Source organism: Neltuma alba, unplaced genomic scaffold (assembly GCF_004799145.2).
Source record: "Neltuma alba isolate B1F8T4 unplaced genomic scaffold, ASM479914v2 tig00012900_pilon, whole genome shotgun sequence".
Lineage (NCBI taxonomy): Eukaryota > Viridiplantae > Streptophyta > Magnoliopsida > Fabales > Fabaceae > Neltuma > Neltuma alba.
Window position 1 is genome coordinate 1 of NW_021637271.1, and position 17,467 is coordinate 17,467.

Below are 17,467 nucleotides of genomic sequence, written 5' to 3' on the forward strand. Positions count from 1 at the left end.
GCAATCTACAGCAAGCAGAGCATATTACATTATTACTGAAACATAGAAACTAACTTGATCCATCTAGATGCTAATTACGTTTATTCTGATTTTCTTCTGAGCCTATGACATCACTTCCAATTGTCCCTCCTGTTATTTCTGAATGCGCAGCACCCAACGGAATACACAATAATGAGCAAGATGAGGAATATTATGTATAATCTTAGCCGTCTTCTTCCACTTAGTCTTGATGTCTTGCACCATCCCAGCCTTGCATGCATTACAGTCGTAGCACAGCACCTGGGATCATTGTTCCAAGCACGACAATCAGGATTGGCATAATTTGAATTGGCCGTACTGTTCCACACCGTTGGGCTCTGGATACAAAGTTACAGTCGTTTGATGGCTTACAACACCCAGACTGCACACAAAGAACCAAACATGTCACATCAGAAAGCGTCCATAGTTTGCAGAAAGATATGTCAAGTTCATCTTCCAGGCTTTGCCCTGAGATCCAAATACATATCAAATCTAGCACCAGTTAATAAACTAGTTCACAATCAGAACTAAGTGCTAGTTTCATTCTATGTTCAAGTTTCTGAGCCAAGAGACCATTTGAAGTTCGGTCAAACCATTTGAACATTACATTCCACCAGAACAATAAGAACTTTACCTCGTACCAAGTAAATTATGCATAAATAGATACCTATTAGATAAGCAACTACGATAAGCTACACTCAGCTTATTTGATCTTCTGTGTTTTTTCATTTGCAGTTTCAAATAGCTTATGCCAACAAGAACTAGACGCACCAGCATCCATGTACTTAGTGGCTATAACTAAGGAATAGCAGCTCAAAACAGCAATTTTTAGAAACTGAAGGCAACATCCAAACTTTATGGGTGATCTCTTTCGTTGTACAATGCATCACATTTTTAAAAATTCACAAGAATTAAATCTTCTTGGCTTGGAACGCACTTTTAAAATCCAAACAAAACAAAATGCATCGGAGATTACGTGATAAAGTAAAAGCATGGTGTTTGTTTCACTTTTCAGACTAAAAAAAAAAAAAGGCACCAATTTAAAAAGACCATCTCCTTTCGAAAAATGGACCTTGAATACCTAGAAAAAGACGGAAAGTATAAAATACAGAGTACTATTACGAATATGCGGCTTTTCCAGAAATTTCTAGAATTTCAAACTTACCGTCTCGGGCTGAGCTGTGAGCATACTCAAAAGTTAAAGGAATTGTGAAGAAAAAAAGGCCCTTCCTCCCCGCGGGGTAGCGGAAGGTGGCACTGTTGCCTGGAGTTTTTATCCTCTCATGGTAGTCTATCGAGAAAATCGAACTACCACACGAAATGAAAAGAGAAAGACAAAATCAAAAAAATTGAAGAACAAAAAACCCCAGTCGTATTCATACTAGAGTTCAGACTAACAAAGATATTCAATTCAAATAGCTAAAGAACCATGTGCAGAGCGCGCTCCGACCATGACTTGAAATGTAAAGAACGCTAATACAGTAAGTGAATTCCGAATTGGATCCACACAGAACACACGCAATTACCCACGTTGAGGCCAAAAATCTAACATAAACACGTGACAACAGATAAAAAACCCAGAGAAACAGTTGATATTGAAGGACGAAATTAATTCCCAAAATACCTGAAGCGGAGTTAGTTTCTCTTTATTGAACTCGTTAACATCGTCTTTGGCATACAGCTTTTGGTAGACGGAGCAGTATTGCCCACCTGAAGACAGCTCTTCATCGTCTTCCAATTATTTGAGTCGTTCACCCTCTTCTGCAACCAGTGAGAGTAATCACCGAGCCTATACTCCTTATACCCTTTACCCGATAAAACTTTCCCAGCGCCTTTGTTGGTAACAACGAAAGCGAAGACTGTGAAAGCTAAGACGACAAGGATAAGCAAGAACATGCGACAAGGTAAATCCAGAGGAGCAAAGGAGATGCGGCAGCAAGCGCCGGCCAGTCCCGCCAGCGACACCAAGAGAAGGAACACACCCAACACAATGAAAAACCTTGTCGAGCCATTTTTCACACTCGGTAGCGCCGTGCTTGCTGAGCCAAATACCGACCCAGAGAATGGGAATAGAGAAGAGGAAGGTGAAGAAGTTGAGGATCCCTATCAGAGTTTGCTCAAGTGACACATGATGAGAGGATTTCCAGAGAGAGAATTAAGATGCAAATGAGCATTTACAGAACAGCGAGGGGGAGAGAGAGTGTTTAAGAAGTTGATGAAAATGAGCACAAAAAGGAAGACGGGGAAAGGAAGGAGAAGGAAGAGATTCGAAGGCCACGCGCCTCACAGAGCAGGCATGAAATGAGAGAGAAATTTGAGAGAGAGAGAGAGAGAGAGAGAGAGAGAGGCGGGGGACGAGGAGGAATACAAATCCCGCGCCTTTTGAACAATTTACATATGGGGACGAGCTTTGCTGCTCTATAATTATACGTTGTGGCTTGAAGTTGGGATGACTAGGGATATTTATGGACAAAAATTCGTGTAACTTTAATTTAGCGATAGGCATCATAATTATATACTCCCTCCGGTCCTAATTATAAGACCCAATTGACTGATTTGAGGAGATTAAAGAAGTAAGTTAAGTTGGTATTTATAATAATAAGTGTTGTTATTTCTAAAATATCCTTGCTAATTAAGTATATTGGCTAAAACTATCATTATTAGAAGGATTCTTGAAAAAAATGCATAAATATAAGAGAGAAAATGGATTGGGTCTTATAATTAGGACCAAATAAAAAGTCAAATTGGGTCTTATAATAAGGACCGGAGGAGTATATGTGCATATGTATATGTTTATTGATATTGACGTTGGTATTGTTTTCAGATATGTTAGGGGGCGGGGAGGGATACCTTTTTTAACTGTTTGGAGTTTTTCAAAAAGAATATTATACTATATAAGTGATTCATTAATAAAGGGTCAAGGTGCGTCCAGCACTCCGAGATATTTTCCTAAATACAACACCAGTGTCCTAAAGTTATTTATGGTGCAATTTTTACCCCTGAAGTATTTAAAATGGTGCACCCATATCCAATCCTAACAGATCCGTTTTGTTTGACCGTGAACTGATGACTTAGCTTTAGTTTGACATGTTACATAAGCAGCTGATGTGGCTATTTGGGATTTTTTTTTTTTTTGTGGTTCAAAAGCGTGTTTTATCTGAACCTGTGCTTTCACTTACCTGGTTACTATACTGCTCCATGGAATGATCCCAACAACTCCAGAGAAATATGGATATCGAAAATTGAGGAAATTACATCGCCCTGTACTACTTCCAGCACCATTAGTAAATGATTTCAATCCTACAACTTACACCAAAGCAATTCAGTAAAAAAAAAAAAATTAAAAGCTGCGCAATTTACTGGTGCGGGTGATGAAGATGCCTTTCAAATTCAATTATACACTGTCAGAATCAAATCAAAAGAAACTATGATAGAGAACCAGTCAGGAATGGGGAAGGGCATGGAAACAGTGGAACAGGGAAGGAGAAAAAATCTGTTGTATCCCAAAAAGATCGAAAAAAGAAGGTATGAAATCTCAATGAATGACTCAACTGAAGGAAGGCAAAATAGGGCTATGGCCCCCACCTCACTTTTAAAGATACCTTGGAGCTTCTGAAGCCATTGTCACCAAGGTCAATAATCCGGCATAAGCCGACAGATTTTTCCTTCTTCAAGTGCCATCTTCTCTTCCGTAAATTTTAACCATATACAAGCTCCGGTGAAACTCAGCACCAGATTTGCGAGACCGCTTCCTAACCCAATCCCCACAACAGCTAAAACGGACAATCCTTTATTCCTAAGTGGCAATAAAAGGCATTAGTAGTGTTCCTTATTTCCTGAGAAAGACGTGGCTTTAAATCTTGGCAAGTTGCCGCTGCCGTTGGCTAACGACGCCGGAGTTGGACCGGAGAGACGATTGTTGGAGCCGTCGAAAGCTGTGAACCGAACAAGGCGGCTCATCAACGAAAACCTATTCAGATAAAACATAACAAAATAAAAAAAAAATCTAAATATCCACATCAGCTGATTGTCACGCATGCCAGCTAGGATTATTTTGGTCAAACCAAAATTGAGTCATTAGTTCACGGTCAAACAAACGATATGTTAAGATTGGATATGGGTGTACCATTTTAAATACTTCAAGGGTAAAATGCACCATAAATAACTTTAGGATACTGGGTGTATTTGGAAAAATTTTCGGGGGTACTGGGCGCACCTTAACCCTTAAATAAATACTCCTTTGAAACAAATGCTAAACTGAGTTCGGAGAGCTCACAGTAATTAACTAATGATTCCAATATCTCTTCTCTGGGAGAAATTTTCCTATGGGCGATTAATGACCAGAAGTCGATGCGGGGTTTATTTGGGAAAAAGACTTTTTTTTTATGTGCTTTATTTTATACCGTGCAAAATTGGTTATAATAAGCTAAACCAAGCACCAATGATATTCATGGTGGAGGAATTTATTTATAATAAAGTAGTACCCGACATATTTTTTAGATACATACAATGCTTTTATCTTAGAAAAATTGAGATATAATCCCTCGTTAAAAATTTAATCGGTAAATGAGATTTAGAATGATTGATTACATAAGAGAAGATTAATTGCATACAAAGGAAATTAAATGGCACAAAGGAAAGATTGTTTGTATAGAACATTATTTGGATATAAGAAATTAGTTTATACACAACAAGATGACTTGCACATAAGAAAATTTTATTTACAAAAAGAAATAGAGTTGTACATCGCTCAAAGAAATATTATTACACATAAGAGAAGATAAATTACATATAAAAAAAATTAAGTTGAACACAATAGAAGTTAATTTGCATAAAGTCCTTAAGTCTCATTTGTCAATTTCCCAATTTTTCGTTAATACATTGATATTATTTTTTTATACTTTTAGTACTTAAATCATATTAATAATACATCTAACACCTTAAATCATAAATAAATTAGAATGTGGGATATAACTAATAAAAACAACAATAACATGGTAAGTGTTTGGAGTGTGCAAAAAAAAATTAGAATTAAATTTATTAGTTATAATGTATACTACATTTATTAAATGGTGGGAGAAAATCAATTATTTCGTCAATTTGCTATCTTCCTAATGTTGTCAGGGATAATTGGCCATTTCCCTGCAAAACTTGTTTCCCGATATCCTTTAGTCGTGAGTAGAAGTTTCATACGCCTCTAATTAAAAAAAAAAAAAAAAACAGAGAGAGAGTGGGGGGGGGGGGGATAGCGGGACAAACACAAAAGTCTGGTCCCACCGACAATGACGATGAGAAAGGCACTCTGCTTTATGGATGATAATTGAAAAGGCATGGCTCCAGCAACCTAGCATTAGGATAATTCCAACTAACACTGCTAAAAAAAAAAAAACTTTTTTATACCATTTAACCTGCACTGTTCACTACGCAACAATAGAAAAATTTTTGACTGGTGATATTTCTATAAATATTGATAAATTTTTTAAACCAGTTTTTACATACAACTAGTGTAAAATATACTTTTTACACCGGATGGTTGTGCAACCAGTATAAAAGTATTAAAATATGTATTTAAAAATAATATTTGCAAATTTTAAACCGTTACAATCAGTTTAAAATATTTTTTACACCATATATTTATTACAACTAGCATAAAAGTTTTTTAAATATTTTTTTCAGAAAATAATATTTATAAGTTTTCAGAAGGTGATTTAGAATCTAAAGATTTAATCTACTTTTTTTTACGACTACTTTTTATGAGTCAAACTTGTAAATTTTCATCTAAAACCGATGATTTGCTTACTGGAAGGTCAATTAAAACTCTATTATGGTAGAAATGAAAACAATTACATAAAACTACTATAGTGGAAAGGTTTCATCACTCATCTTTTGAAAGCATTCTTGAATAAAAGATTTCGATTAATTAGAACAGGCAAAACCACCTGTGAAATGAATCAACCCTACAACCATGGTTATAGGAAAACAGCCCCTGATTAACACAGTTGTCAAATATCAACACTTTGAACTAGGCCTCTAAGCTTCAAACCCCCATATAAAAAACAATATTGAGCCCATTACTGAAATAATACGTAACATGTACTAGAAATAATCACAATTCATCTACAAAAGTCACATGCAGAATCCTCTGGCCTACTACCAGTACTTAAACATAATTCAATAAACCATTACAGGTTAAATAAATAAATATTTAATCGATAGAGAATATACAAAAGATAGGAGGCCTATATGGCAATATGCAATTTCTTCAACACATACAAAAAGAAGCAGAAGCAATACAAGAACTGTAAAGCTTAGGCCTTTGGATTCTTCCCTGACGATGCACCTCTAGAACTTTCACCTGAAAACAGTTTAAATCATGAAGTGAGATAAAAGCCTCAATAACGAACAGTCTAGCTCATCATATATACTAACATATCCTTGTGAGGTGTCAAATGAAACAGATATAAAAACATGTTTAGATATATATATATATATATATATATCTCAACACAATAATCTAAATTCTCATAACAATCCATCAATATTATCATGTAAATGTAATCCCAATAACCACATTCCCTCACTATGTGGGAAGTATGAGCTAAAATGGCTAATCTCTCATTTTGGGAGATAAAACCTAAATCAATCCCTCACTATGGGGAATACAAGAAAAGGGGACATTCTCTTCTTATGGGGGAAGCACTGCAAGCTAATCGTCATGTATTGATGGAGACACTTAGCACATGACAATAATAGATACAGTTCACTCACCATTCTCATCATATACATCATGCTCAAGAAATCCAACAAGTGTCAATTTTCAATTCTATAATCAATTTCCAAATCAAAATTTAAAGTAATAACACATTATTGCAAATCCAAGGATTACATTTTCAAAAGTCAATCCCACAAAATATGTCATTTCCAATATATCAATATAGCCCCAAGTATATGCCAAAATAACATTTATAATTTGAAAACAATAAAACTACTTACAAACAACATACTAACATATATAATGAATGAAAAGTAGTTATCTTTCGCCTTAGATAGGATCAATTACCATAGCAAGCTGTCCTGTGCACAATACATCAATTACAAACAATCTACACAATCACACACATTTACCACATATTAGTTAACAAACTAATTAAGTGATTAACAATGACAATTGGGGATTTAAATCCCTTGGCTTATGCCAATCCTCAATTCAACTTCAAATTGACCATCCCAAAACTCAAAACACTATTCCAATGGGTGAAACAACTCAATAGAATCCTCAATTGACTTCTAATTACACCAATTAATCAAAAGTCTCACACAATCTAGGGTTCATAATAAAAAATACTTAAATATGAAAATCAACTTAAATCAATATTCTAAACCGATTAAACATTTATTGTACTCATATTAACATAACCCAATTATCAAAACTCATTTCCAAACTCCACATTATTATCTATTATCATATATCTCCAAGAATCATAAACCCTAGCCTCCAAATCCTCAAAACTCCTAATCCAAAAAAACTAATTACCGTGGCTATTTCTACCAATTGCCGTAGCACTTCGCACAATAAGGAAAAATCACTTGGTCTGGCCAAATAGCTGTGGGTTTTTTCACAAATTGCCGCCGCAACTCACACCAAAGTGCTGTTTCTCCTCTTTTTTTTCAACCTTCAATTTAAACCTATCCTGTCCAAACTCCAATAAACCTTAAAGGTCAACAATTAACCAACTTAATTATCCAAAACTAAGCCTATATACCCCTAAACCTTAGGATTAAAACCTAGGATGTTACAAACTTCATTATCTCATAATCTTTCTAAGTTACCTCGCAACCTCTTTTTCATGCTTCATTCACCAGTAAGCTCAATGCTAGTCCTCTTCTTCATGATCTTCTCATTTGTGTTGTGACTTCTTCTTCATGCTCCTCTCCTTTTATAGCCCACTATCTTCTCTGTACTTGTCATATTCTTAAGATTCATTGACTTGTCCATGATTATCAAGTAGAGATCCATGCTCACACCATCTAGATCTATGCTCATTGGGTCAAGATTTGTGCTCATCACATCCAGATCCATGCTATCTCAAGCTCTCATTGTGTTGTCATCCAGATACTCACATTTACCTAGATCTGTACTCATCTTCTTTTTGTTTTTTGATGAGTATCTATACTCATTTTCATTGTCGTTAGATTTATTTTAAGTTTATATTCTTTCTCTATTTGTATATTTAATGAATAATTTTGAACTTTGTCTAACAAATATATTTTTATTGTGTGAAGCAATATGAATCGATATTATTTCTGGGAAAGTCAGCTAGGTTTTTTTATTTTTTATAATTTCATTAGATCTGATTGTTTCTACTCTTATGTTGTTTCTTATTTATTAGATTGTTTGTTGCGATGTTATAAGATCTGAATTTTACGGTATACAATTAAATAGTAGCTTCTGTTCTTAAAGTATTTAAAGTAACTCTAAAATTTAATCAAGACCATAATTTGGGCAAAAACCGAAAAAAGAAAAGGTGACCGGTGTGCATATGTAGGTATGGGTAAGATATTTAATTATGTGAGAATTAGTAAAAAGATCTTTTTAGTTATTATCAGTGGGTTGACCACTGACTGCCCCATCACTTAATATCATCATAACACGTTTGCTTAAACTCCACACATGAGAACAAAAGAAAGCCACTTTAGCTAGTGCGCGTCCATAATTAATTTACTGTCTAATATTGGCATGATAATATACGTAAAAGGATATACAATGTATGTTTCATTTTAAACATTAATAAATTTATCTAAACATTATTCAAAGTTTAAATGAATTGATCAAAAAGAAAATAAAAATATTTCAAGTTATCAAAACAAAAATTAATCAAAACATAAACCTTTACCTTTTTATGTAGAAGTATTAGAAAGAAAGAAAAATTACAACTTCAACAAACTTCGATTTTTGTAACCTTCTGTTCACTGATAGACAAAAGTTTCATGTGCTATTAAAAAATTTTCAATAATCTTTTTCCGTTAAAAAAAAAAAAAGTTGATGGATCAGTGCTTAAAATCTTAAAAGATAGTAAATTAAAAAAAATAGTTGTCACTGATTAGAATGTCATTTTAATATTTTTCACCATGTATTAAAGGGAGAATTACGATCATGTTTTAGGAAAGAAATTTAATTACTATAAAATTTATTGATAATTAAAGAGCATACAATGACAAGTTATAGAAAAGAGAATAATAATAAGTTCAGACTAATAACTTGTCATTGAGATTTTTTTATAATTAAATTTCTTAGAACCACATGATAATTCTCTTTTATCAAATTGTATCATATATACTTTTTAAGAGTCGAAAGGTGGTGAGATTAAATCTCGCATTGGCCAACTTCACTCGTCCAAAAGTTCTTTAGCAATGCAAACAGCTGGAGCTCTGGCGGTTAATAATAAAAAGAATTTCTTTTTATATGAGAACAATTAGCTCATTTCGTGCAAGAATTTAATTCTAGAATGGTTTCTAGAGACTTTATAAAAATAAAATTTTTAGAAATCATTTTAAGATTGTCAAATTTGAGCCCCTAATTTGGTCCTAACCCGGAATCATTTGGTGGTTTATTATGTATCGTTTTATTATTTTGCTAAATAAGATTGATTATCAACCAAAAAAATCTCCTTCGTTTGGCAAAAAAAAAGAAAGAAACAAAGAAATTAAGGTTGTTGGATCTTAAATTGAACCAAAGGACGAAGCATTTCACGAATTTCTCCAACTCGTTGCAAATGAAATTGCTTTACACAACCTCTGCTCCTAATTATAAGACTCTGTCTATAGTCTATAACTAAGGTCTTATAAATAAAACTAGAGGTAGCATGATATATGTTCATGTATTTAGAATTAGAACAAATTTCTCATTAAGAAAATTAATTGGTAAATAATTCTTAAGATGATAGATTACATAAGAAAATATAAGTTGCACATAAAAGAAAAAATTAAGTTTGTGCAAAGAAGAGATGGTTTGCAAAAAAATATTATTTGGGTTATTGGTATAAGGGACTAATTTGCAAACAAAGAAAAGTTAATTTACATAAATTATAAGACTTAACTGTGATTATTTTCTGACATACAAGTAAGAGTTTTGTATTGGTGACAATATAAATTAATTATACTTTGTAACTTATCTTTCAACAAATTTTGAAGGCCTAACTATACTACGAGTATTGTTAAATGAAAACTTGGAACTCAACTGTCATTTTCCTTAAATTATGGAGTAACTAATGAATTCGGACAGGTTTTCCATGGCACGTAATTGCCTTATTTTATTCTTCATTTGTCATGGAGAGACGTAAAATGGAGAAACGTTGAGTCTAAGAAACCTTTTTAAGCAGCCAGTTTTGGAGCCCCATGTGTGCGTGTGTATTTTATATTATAATAAATTCCATCCACGAACATGAAAGTTGGCTCGGCAAATCCTCAAATTTTTTCTTTGGACTGAAACCATCTCATTCATCATATAAATTGGTTGTATACGCGTCACAACAATATGTGCCCGATGCAAAAGTTACCGGGTCGAATATGCAACCAGTCAAGCAGCTTTCAGGTGGGGAAAAAAAACCAGTTAAAGGGCTTGTCTGTATACATTTTTTTTGAAGTGTTTATAATCATTTTCACAAAAGTTGAAACCTCACATACTTACCTCACCTCATATCATATAAATCACAATCGAAAAGTTATTTTTAAAAGCTTCAATAGTCATTCCAAACAAATCCTAAACAAAATTTAAGGTGTTTAAGCCTAATTAGTATTAATTCCAAATGATATGGGCATCAGCATCAAGTGTAAAATGAAAGTGAGATGACAGATAAAGCAATGATACAAATTATGGGGCGGCAGAAGAAAGGGACTTAGGTGGAGGGTGCTGGGATCAAATCGTGGAACACGTGCGCTGCTCCCTTTAATGTCATAGTGGACAAACATCTCATGATGCTCCCACATTGCACTTTCCCATTCATGCTCTTTCCATGGAGTATTTAAACATTTTAATTACCCTTTTTCTATACGATTCTCTTCTAAATATATCACTTTCTCCTTAAAATACATTCAAGCAACAGCGTGTTCTCCTTTTAAGGGTTTGTAAGTTTAAACTTAAACAAAGAAGTATTTTCCATCAAGTTATAATCAAAACTATTTTCTTATTAATACTAAACAAAGGGCAATACCCTAACCCAAAAAATCATGACAGGAGAGACATGAAACTACAGCTAATATGAGCGGATGTCACTGGAACCTTTTTTTAATTCGGGCGTCTTCAGCATTCTCTTTTTGGGGGGGGGGGGGAGCCATATCAATATGTGTCGATGACGTTGGGTAAACCCCCGGCTGTAAAAATTATACAATCATCTGGACTCTGAAGTTTTTCCCCCGGACAAAATATGAAGATCGTCCAAGCAACAAATTTGTATGGGTAAATGTAAAATAATATCAAAACTTCAAAGATTTCTAAGTAGCAAGAATAAATCATAAGTAGTCTTCAAGTAAAAATCAATGTTTAGAATAAAGGAATAAGAAACTTTAGCAAACTTATGGTATGAATTTGTGGTGGGGACTAGGGAGTTCAGCTGTGAATTGGCCTACAACATCGTCATTAATTATGCATATCCATAGAGATAAGTGTCACTAGATACGTGGTGAAGACAAGTCTCCATTGTAGGGATAATGTGTGAATATGGGTAATGACTTAGTCAGTCATCCAACACAATTATAGTAATCCTTTTAGCTGTTTAATCCCACAAGTGGAAGGACCGTGGTAATACATCAATCTTGATCAAATAGCACGCTTTGAGAAAATTCAGTCTGCTTATAACAATACTGAATTCAACAAAGGAATTTCACATTTACTACTGAGTCTTGCCGACAGAAGACGACTTCGGCTCTGCTGTAAAAATTTTCTATCAAGCGTGTGTAATATATTAATTTTTGGTTTTAAGAGGGCGTGGGATGGAGTGTGTACGATGAGGATGGAGCTGCAAAACTTAAAAATCAAATGTGTCAAACAAAAGTAACAATTCCATTAGTCAGAACCAAATCAACTTCAAACAAGGGGGCTTTGACAGTTTGTCAACTTGCAACAGTGAAAATACAGAAAGCTTTATTGATCAACCTTGACCGTATTAACATTTAAGTCCACCAAATTATCAGACAAAACCAACCAGCATAATCTTAAGGGTATCCTGGGATCTGAAAATGCCTCACAGGGGCCCGGAAAAGTTCCATTGTCCCTCTGCTCATTCCACTTTTCAACCTGCAACATTTTAATCCGAACAGAAAAAAAATATGTAGAAGAAATTAACATTTAATTGAATATATACACAACTGCGCACATTTGATTAAATAACAAGATCACTCAACCATTTAAATTATTTCGGAATTATGCAATGTGAGATAGCCATCAATATCAACGCAATACATTATTAAGCCCCACAAAGTAGGGAGGAACTTTGAAAAGAAGATCTGCACATGAAGCTTGAAGATAACATGCATTGATCATTCAAAACACCGAATGTTTTAAGCAATCCTGTAGTTTCGCGACTTCAGCAACGGCTATGCGTTTCACTAAACAAACGTTATGAGGGATACACGCAGAGGGGGAAAAAAATTAACTTTTTCGTTCCCAACTCATTCTTTTAGGGATGTGTTACCTTTCAAAAGTTCTAGATCATTTCTAATACTCCCTCAGATCCTATATACAAATTACTCCTCCAGTCCTAAATGTAAAAACTATTTTGTAATGTGAGTAATTCACACTAAAAAATAGATCTTACATTTAGGACTTGTCTGAAAAATTAATTCACTTTTCCCTAATTTTACCCCCAATTAATTACATGTCTTTCACATCTCTTTTTCCCACCAATCATCATTCATCTCTTTTTCCACTCATTCCCTAACACTCACCATCTCCAAACATAAGCGCATATTTTTGAAAAAAGCATGTTTTCTACACATTTATTGTCTTCAACCAATTCTTTTATTCATGTAATTCAGTAATCTGTAACTTGTTTATAGACCAGATATGAAAGGAACCAGCAAGAGAGAAACACAGAATGAAAGAACAGAAGCAGAAAGCTATAGAGAAAGATAGAGGTCATAATTCTGAATTAAGTGACTCGCAGTTTACAAGCAATGGAGAATTAAAGCAATATAATGAACGCCAGAACCAGAAAATTGATAAAACTCAAGTGATTAGAGCCTCCTAACGGTCTCCCCACAAACCACCCCAAACTCTGCCTATCCCTCACCTCAGCCCCACTTATATTCCCATTTTTCTAACAAATTTCCCATAGATTTCCCTTGGTTAACTCCCTTCCACATGTTTTTCACCCGCGTAGATTTCCCAAGGCAGCTATCCATCATCCATGTCATTATGTCCCTCCAGCCCAATATTCTGTTAACACGATTACAGAATTCATCATGTGACATGTACCTACTAGTTCAGAATGTACAGAAGTTGACTAGAAAACTGTCAGACTCAGAACTCCCAGCAAGTGAGCTAAAGGAATGTCTCCATGACTTATATCTATATCAGCACCATGACTCTAAATATACGAACTAGTATCCATCAATGTAACAAGCTGGAAAGAGTTGCATAGCCTAATCTATTGGCACTCTACATACACGTGACACGTATTGATTTTGAAACACACACACACACACACAGAGAGTCAAATTGCTAGACCAAAGAGATTAAATCCCTGATTTAGGTTCAGCTGCTAGGTACATAATCACCAATATTACATTACAGTATCTACATTCTACAATACCTAACAATTAAAATGCTGTCTGAAAAGGCGAATCACAAACAATACTTGAGACTACACAAAGGCATAAGGAGGTCATTAATTTTCTTGAAAATGCACGACTCTTTTAATTTCAAATGGTTTGAGAACTTTATGATGTTGACGTTAAGGGTTATATATAATCAAACTTTGGCCATCATAAATAGCATATGTCTTAAATGTATTGTCAATCTTCATATTTACACAAAAATCCAGTCAATTCAAGCAAAAGCAGTCAGCTAAGGACCACTTACCCATTCACTGGGGCAAAGGGAACGATAATATTTGGCAAATCTTTCACAATCACCTGAGCCTTCACCCTTTGCTGCCACACACCTGTAGTTGAACTTTAAAGTTCAAGAACAAAATCTAGAAACAAGTTCTGCTGAGCAAGATAGCAAGTGTCAGAAAAGCCTACCTATGAAACTCAACATAGCGAGTGAAACAATGTCTGGTTTGATTGGTTGTAGGAAAGCGAAAATCAGCAGGCGCTGTTTTGAGCTCAATCTGAAAAAACATAGGAGACAAATAGTATAAGGAAAAAATGAAGACGATAGGAAGTTAAAAACCAAACAGGATAAGTCAGATTTCAAATGAACGCTGGAGGATATCTAATATTAGATGTTCAGTTTGAAACACAATAAGACAAAGGTTCCCCCCCTCCCCAATATCATTGTCAACCAAATAAATGAATGAAGATACTAGAAGCACTCCTCAGCTTCTCATATATCTTCCACATGCGACAATCCAAGTAGATGTTCGCAGAAGCTAAATGAAGAATTGATTAGGAGTGTAGACAATATTCAGTCAATTTATGAAAGACCAATGATATAACAGCCTTATAGATGAAACCAATATGAAAATGTACCCCAAAAAAGATCTGGGAAAAGAGTCTTGAAAATTGCAGTAAAACTTGCCAAGGCACTTTTATCACCAAATGCTAGAAGAACTTACAAGCGTCGAGAAAGGAAAAAAAAAAAAAAAACACCCTGTAGAACCAAGGACTTTTCGAAGAAAGAAGGGGATTCCAACAATTGTGTACAAGAAGAGTTATTAATAGGAAGCAATGCTTGGGCATCATAGCAGCACAGACGACCTAGGACCTATTTGAGAACGTTCCCAGCACAACTTATCATGGGGAGAATTGGCTCGCGGTCAAAGGATCCAATAAATCAGAGACAAGCATTCATCAAATAATTCAGGAAACAAAATAAGTCTAGATTGCAACAAACATCGGAACTCATAATGCAATAGCGGAAAGAAGCGCAGTCACGAACAGCGAGATCAGAAAGGAGGGACTAGAACATGAAATTCCGACAGCAAAACGAGACTAAAATGCTAACCATCCAGATTGATAGCTTTAATTTTCCCGCCGTGACAAGATTCACAAAAATTGAAACTAACGAAAAGAATGTCATAGAAAATCCAAGCTCACCTCCGCCATGAGAGAGAACAGAGTCAGAGATCAAGAAATGAGCGAGAGATAGTCGTCGTTCGGAGACGGAATACGAATGATTCTGTGCAGGAAACTAAACAACGCTTTATGGGAACTTCAAATTTGAACAGCCCATTGAGTTTAAACGATAAGTACCATAGGAAGACCGAATGACATCTATTCATGTTTAGTTGGGCCTTTAAGCCCAGTGGGCCATGCCAATTTATATCCACCACGATTCTTCATTCACCTGCACAGACACCTTTCTTCGCATAGTGTGTGGAATGAGATAAGCAGTATCTCCATGTCTCTAATGGGAAAACTAGTTAATTTAAATTAGAGAAGTTAGATAAATTACTTAATTTAAATAAAATTGATTAAGATTTTATATGTAGGTCCAAAATCAACCCCCTAATTAACTCTTATATTTATGACTAAAAATTATATTTATATCACTCGTGAAGTTATAAATAAGGCAATTTGTGGATTTATATTGATCATAATATATACATATTAGAGGCTAGACATTTTTCAAGGCATTTTTTGGGGGGGGGGGGGACAAATAAATAACATCTAGTTTACGCGATGTGAAGGACTCACCTTTTTTTTATTGAAGTAAAAAAGAATCAAATTGAATCTAGTTTTCAAGGAAGTGATAATCAAATTGGGGAAGCAAAGATTAGATAAACGGCTTTAGAGTGGAGATTAAATGAGAGAAGAGGATTGGTTCCGAACCTCTCCTCTTCCCTCTCTATCCCCTTCCGTTCTCTGTTTTTTTTTTTTGCCCCCATAACCATTGGATTAACATATTTTAACAGTTTAGATTTTAATTTTTTATAAAAAATTTTAAAAATATTTAATACATTTGCAAACCATTAGAATTAAATTTAATATAATTTGTAATTTATTATTTAATTATTTTTATAATTTAAAACTCTAATAATAATTTTAAAAATATTTAAATATGACCGTTAAAATATTAATTCAATAGTTAATAAAAAAAAAAGAAAGAGGAAAAATATGAGGGGGGAAGAGCCGAAGAGGAGAGTTCCTGAATCAGAAAAGGATAGCATTATGACGATGAAGCTGGAGAATCGTTGGCCAAAACAAAAAAATGATGAAGCCGGAGAATGTAGGTAGCTACTGGCAAGTTAAGTGCGGTGCACAATTGACATATAATTCACCCTTGGCCTAGTCTTAGCTTGCTAGCTACGAGTCCCTCAACATAATAATTAATGGCAAGACGTTTCAGTTGTTACGTCCATTAACAAGTACAGTGAAGTCATAGGATGATCATCCCACTATTGAATCCCACCACAACAACAGAAAAACAGGAACCACACCTACGCCGCTCACAAGTTCCCACGTACGGCACCCATCTTCCTGCGTGAACCCTTCATTTCTCATCATGCCCAGCTGCAGTCTCACGAACTTGTCTCGTAGTATTCTTTCCCTTTTTTTTATACCCAAAAAAAAAAAAATTAAGTACGCTGAGTCTTCAGAGCTCACTAAGGTCAGATATACTTCTAAACTTAGAGATTGTTTATAAAGATACTCCTCCAATTCTTAATATAAAACTCATTTAACTAATTTGATTAGATTAAGAAAGTTAGGTAAGTTAGTTAATTACAAGAAAAGTGACACATTTTTCCTAAAACACCATAATCATCTTTCTTAATACATCATCTCCCTCTTTTACTTGATTATGGTTGAGGGAGTATCTATAGGGGTAATTTAGAGAAAATTAATAAATATGAGAAATGGGTCTTATATTTAGGACCAAAACTAACTCAAAAATTGGGTCTTATATTAAAGATCGAAGGAGTATTTATAAATCACTCACCGACAAAACTTTCACATAAGCAATAGAATTTGAACTTACAATCTTATAAATTATGAACTGAGAAATTGAATCAACCCTCTTGTTAATTTGGTATGTCGATGTTGCCACTACCAAACTAATAAACAAATGATCTATAAAACATACAAAAGTAAAAAGCCAGCACGCCTCTTGCAGATGAGTGTGAGTGCTATATGCAAAACCCTAGCCCAAAGCTGGCACCAACAAGAACCTCTGAAGTCAAAGCAAATACAAATACCAAACCAAAAACATGTATGTGAACAGCTTTTTCATTCTCCACTATCGTGAGTGCCTGAGTGGATATAAAATGGGTCGGTTCCTGTAGGGCAC

At 34.6% G+C, this 17,467-nt stretch overlaps 1 protein-coding gene and 1 pseudogene across 1 annotated transcript; both read right to left on the reverse strand.

Moving 5' to 3' along the window:
• Positions 1-100: 100 nt before the first annotated feature.
• Positions 101-2,149, reverse strand: LOC114732315 (tetraspanin-7-like; annotated as a pseudogene).
• A 1,685-nt stretch (positions 2,150-3,834) lies between these two features.
• LOC114732312 (cytochrome c oxidase subunit 6b-2-like) lies at positions 3,835-14,444 on the reverse strand. Its single transcript, XM_028919608.1, has 4 exons — positions 14,260-14,444; positions 14,096-14,177; positions 12,219-12,310; positions 3,835-3,988 (listed from the first exon to the last, which is right to left on the reverse strand). The coding sequence occupies exons 1-4, from the start codon at positions 14,358-14,360 to the stop codon at positions 3,835-3,837; spliced, it is 429 nt and encodes a 142-aa protein (XP_028775441.1). The 5' UTR covers positions 14,361-14,444.
• Positions 14,445-17,467: the final 3,023 nt, after the last annotated feature.

Bases quoted from the DNA above. Each gene is read 5' to 3' on its own strand.
- LOC114732312 (XM_028919608.1), bottom strand. From the start codon at position 14,360: ATGTTTTTTCAGATTGAGCTCAAAACAGCGCCTGCTGATTTTCGCTTT. The intron at 12,311-14,095 runs GTAAGTGGTCCT...AAAATGTTGCAG, and splicing joins CCCTTTGCCCCAGTGAATGG to GTTGAAAAGTGGAATGAGCA. The intron at 3,989-12,218 runs GTTGGTTTTGTC...TTATCTGAATAG, and splicing joins ATACCCTTAAGATTATGCTG to GTTTTCGTTGATGAGCCGCC.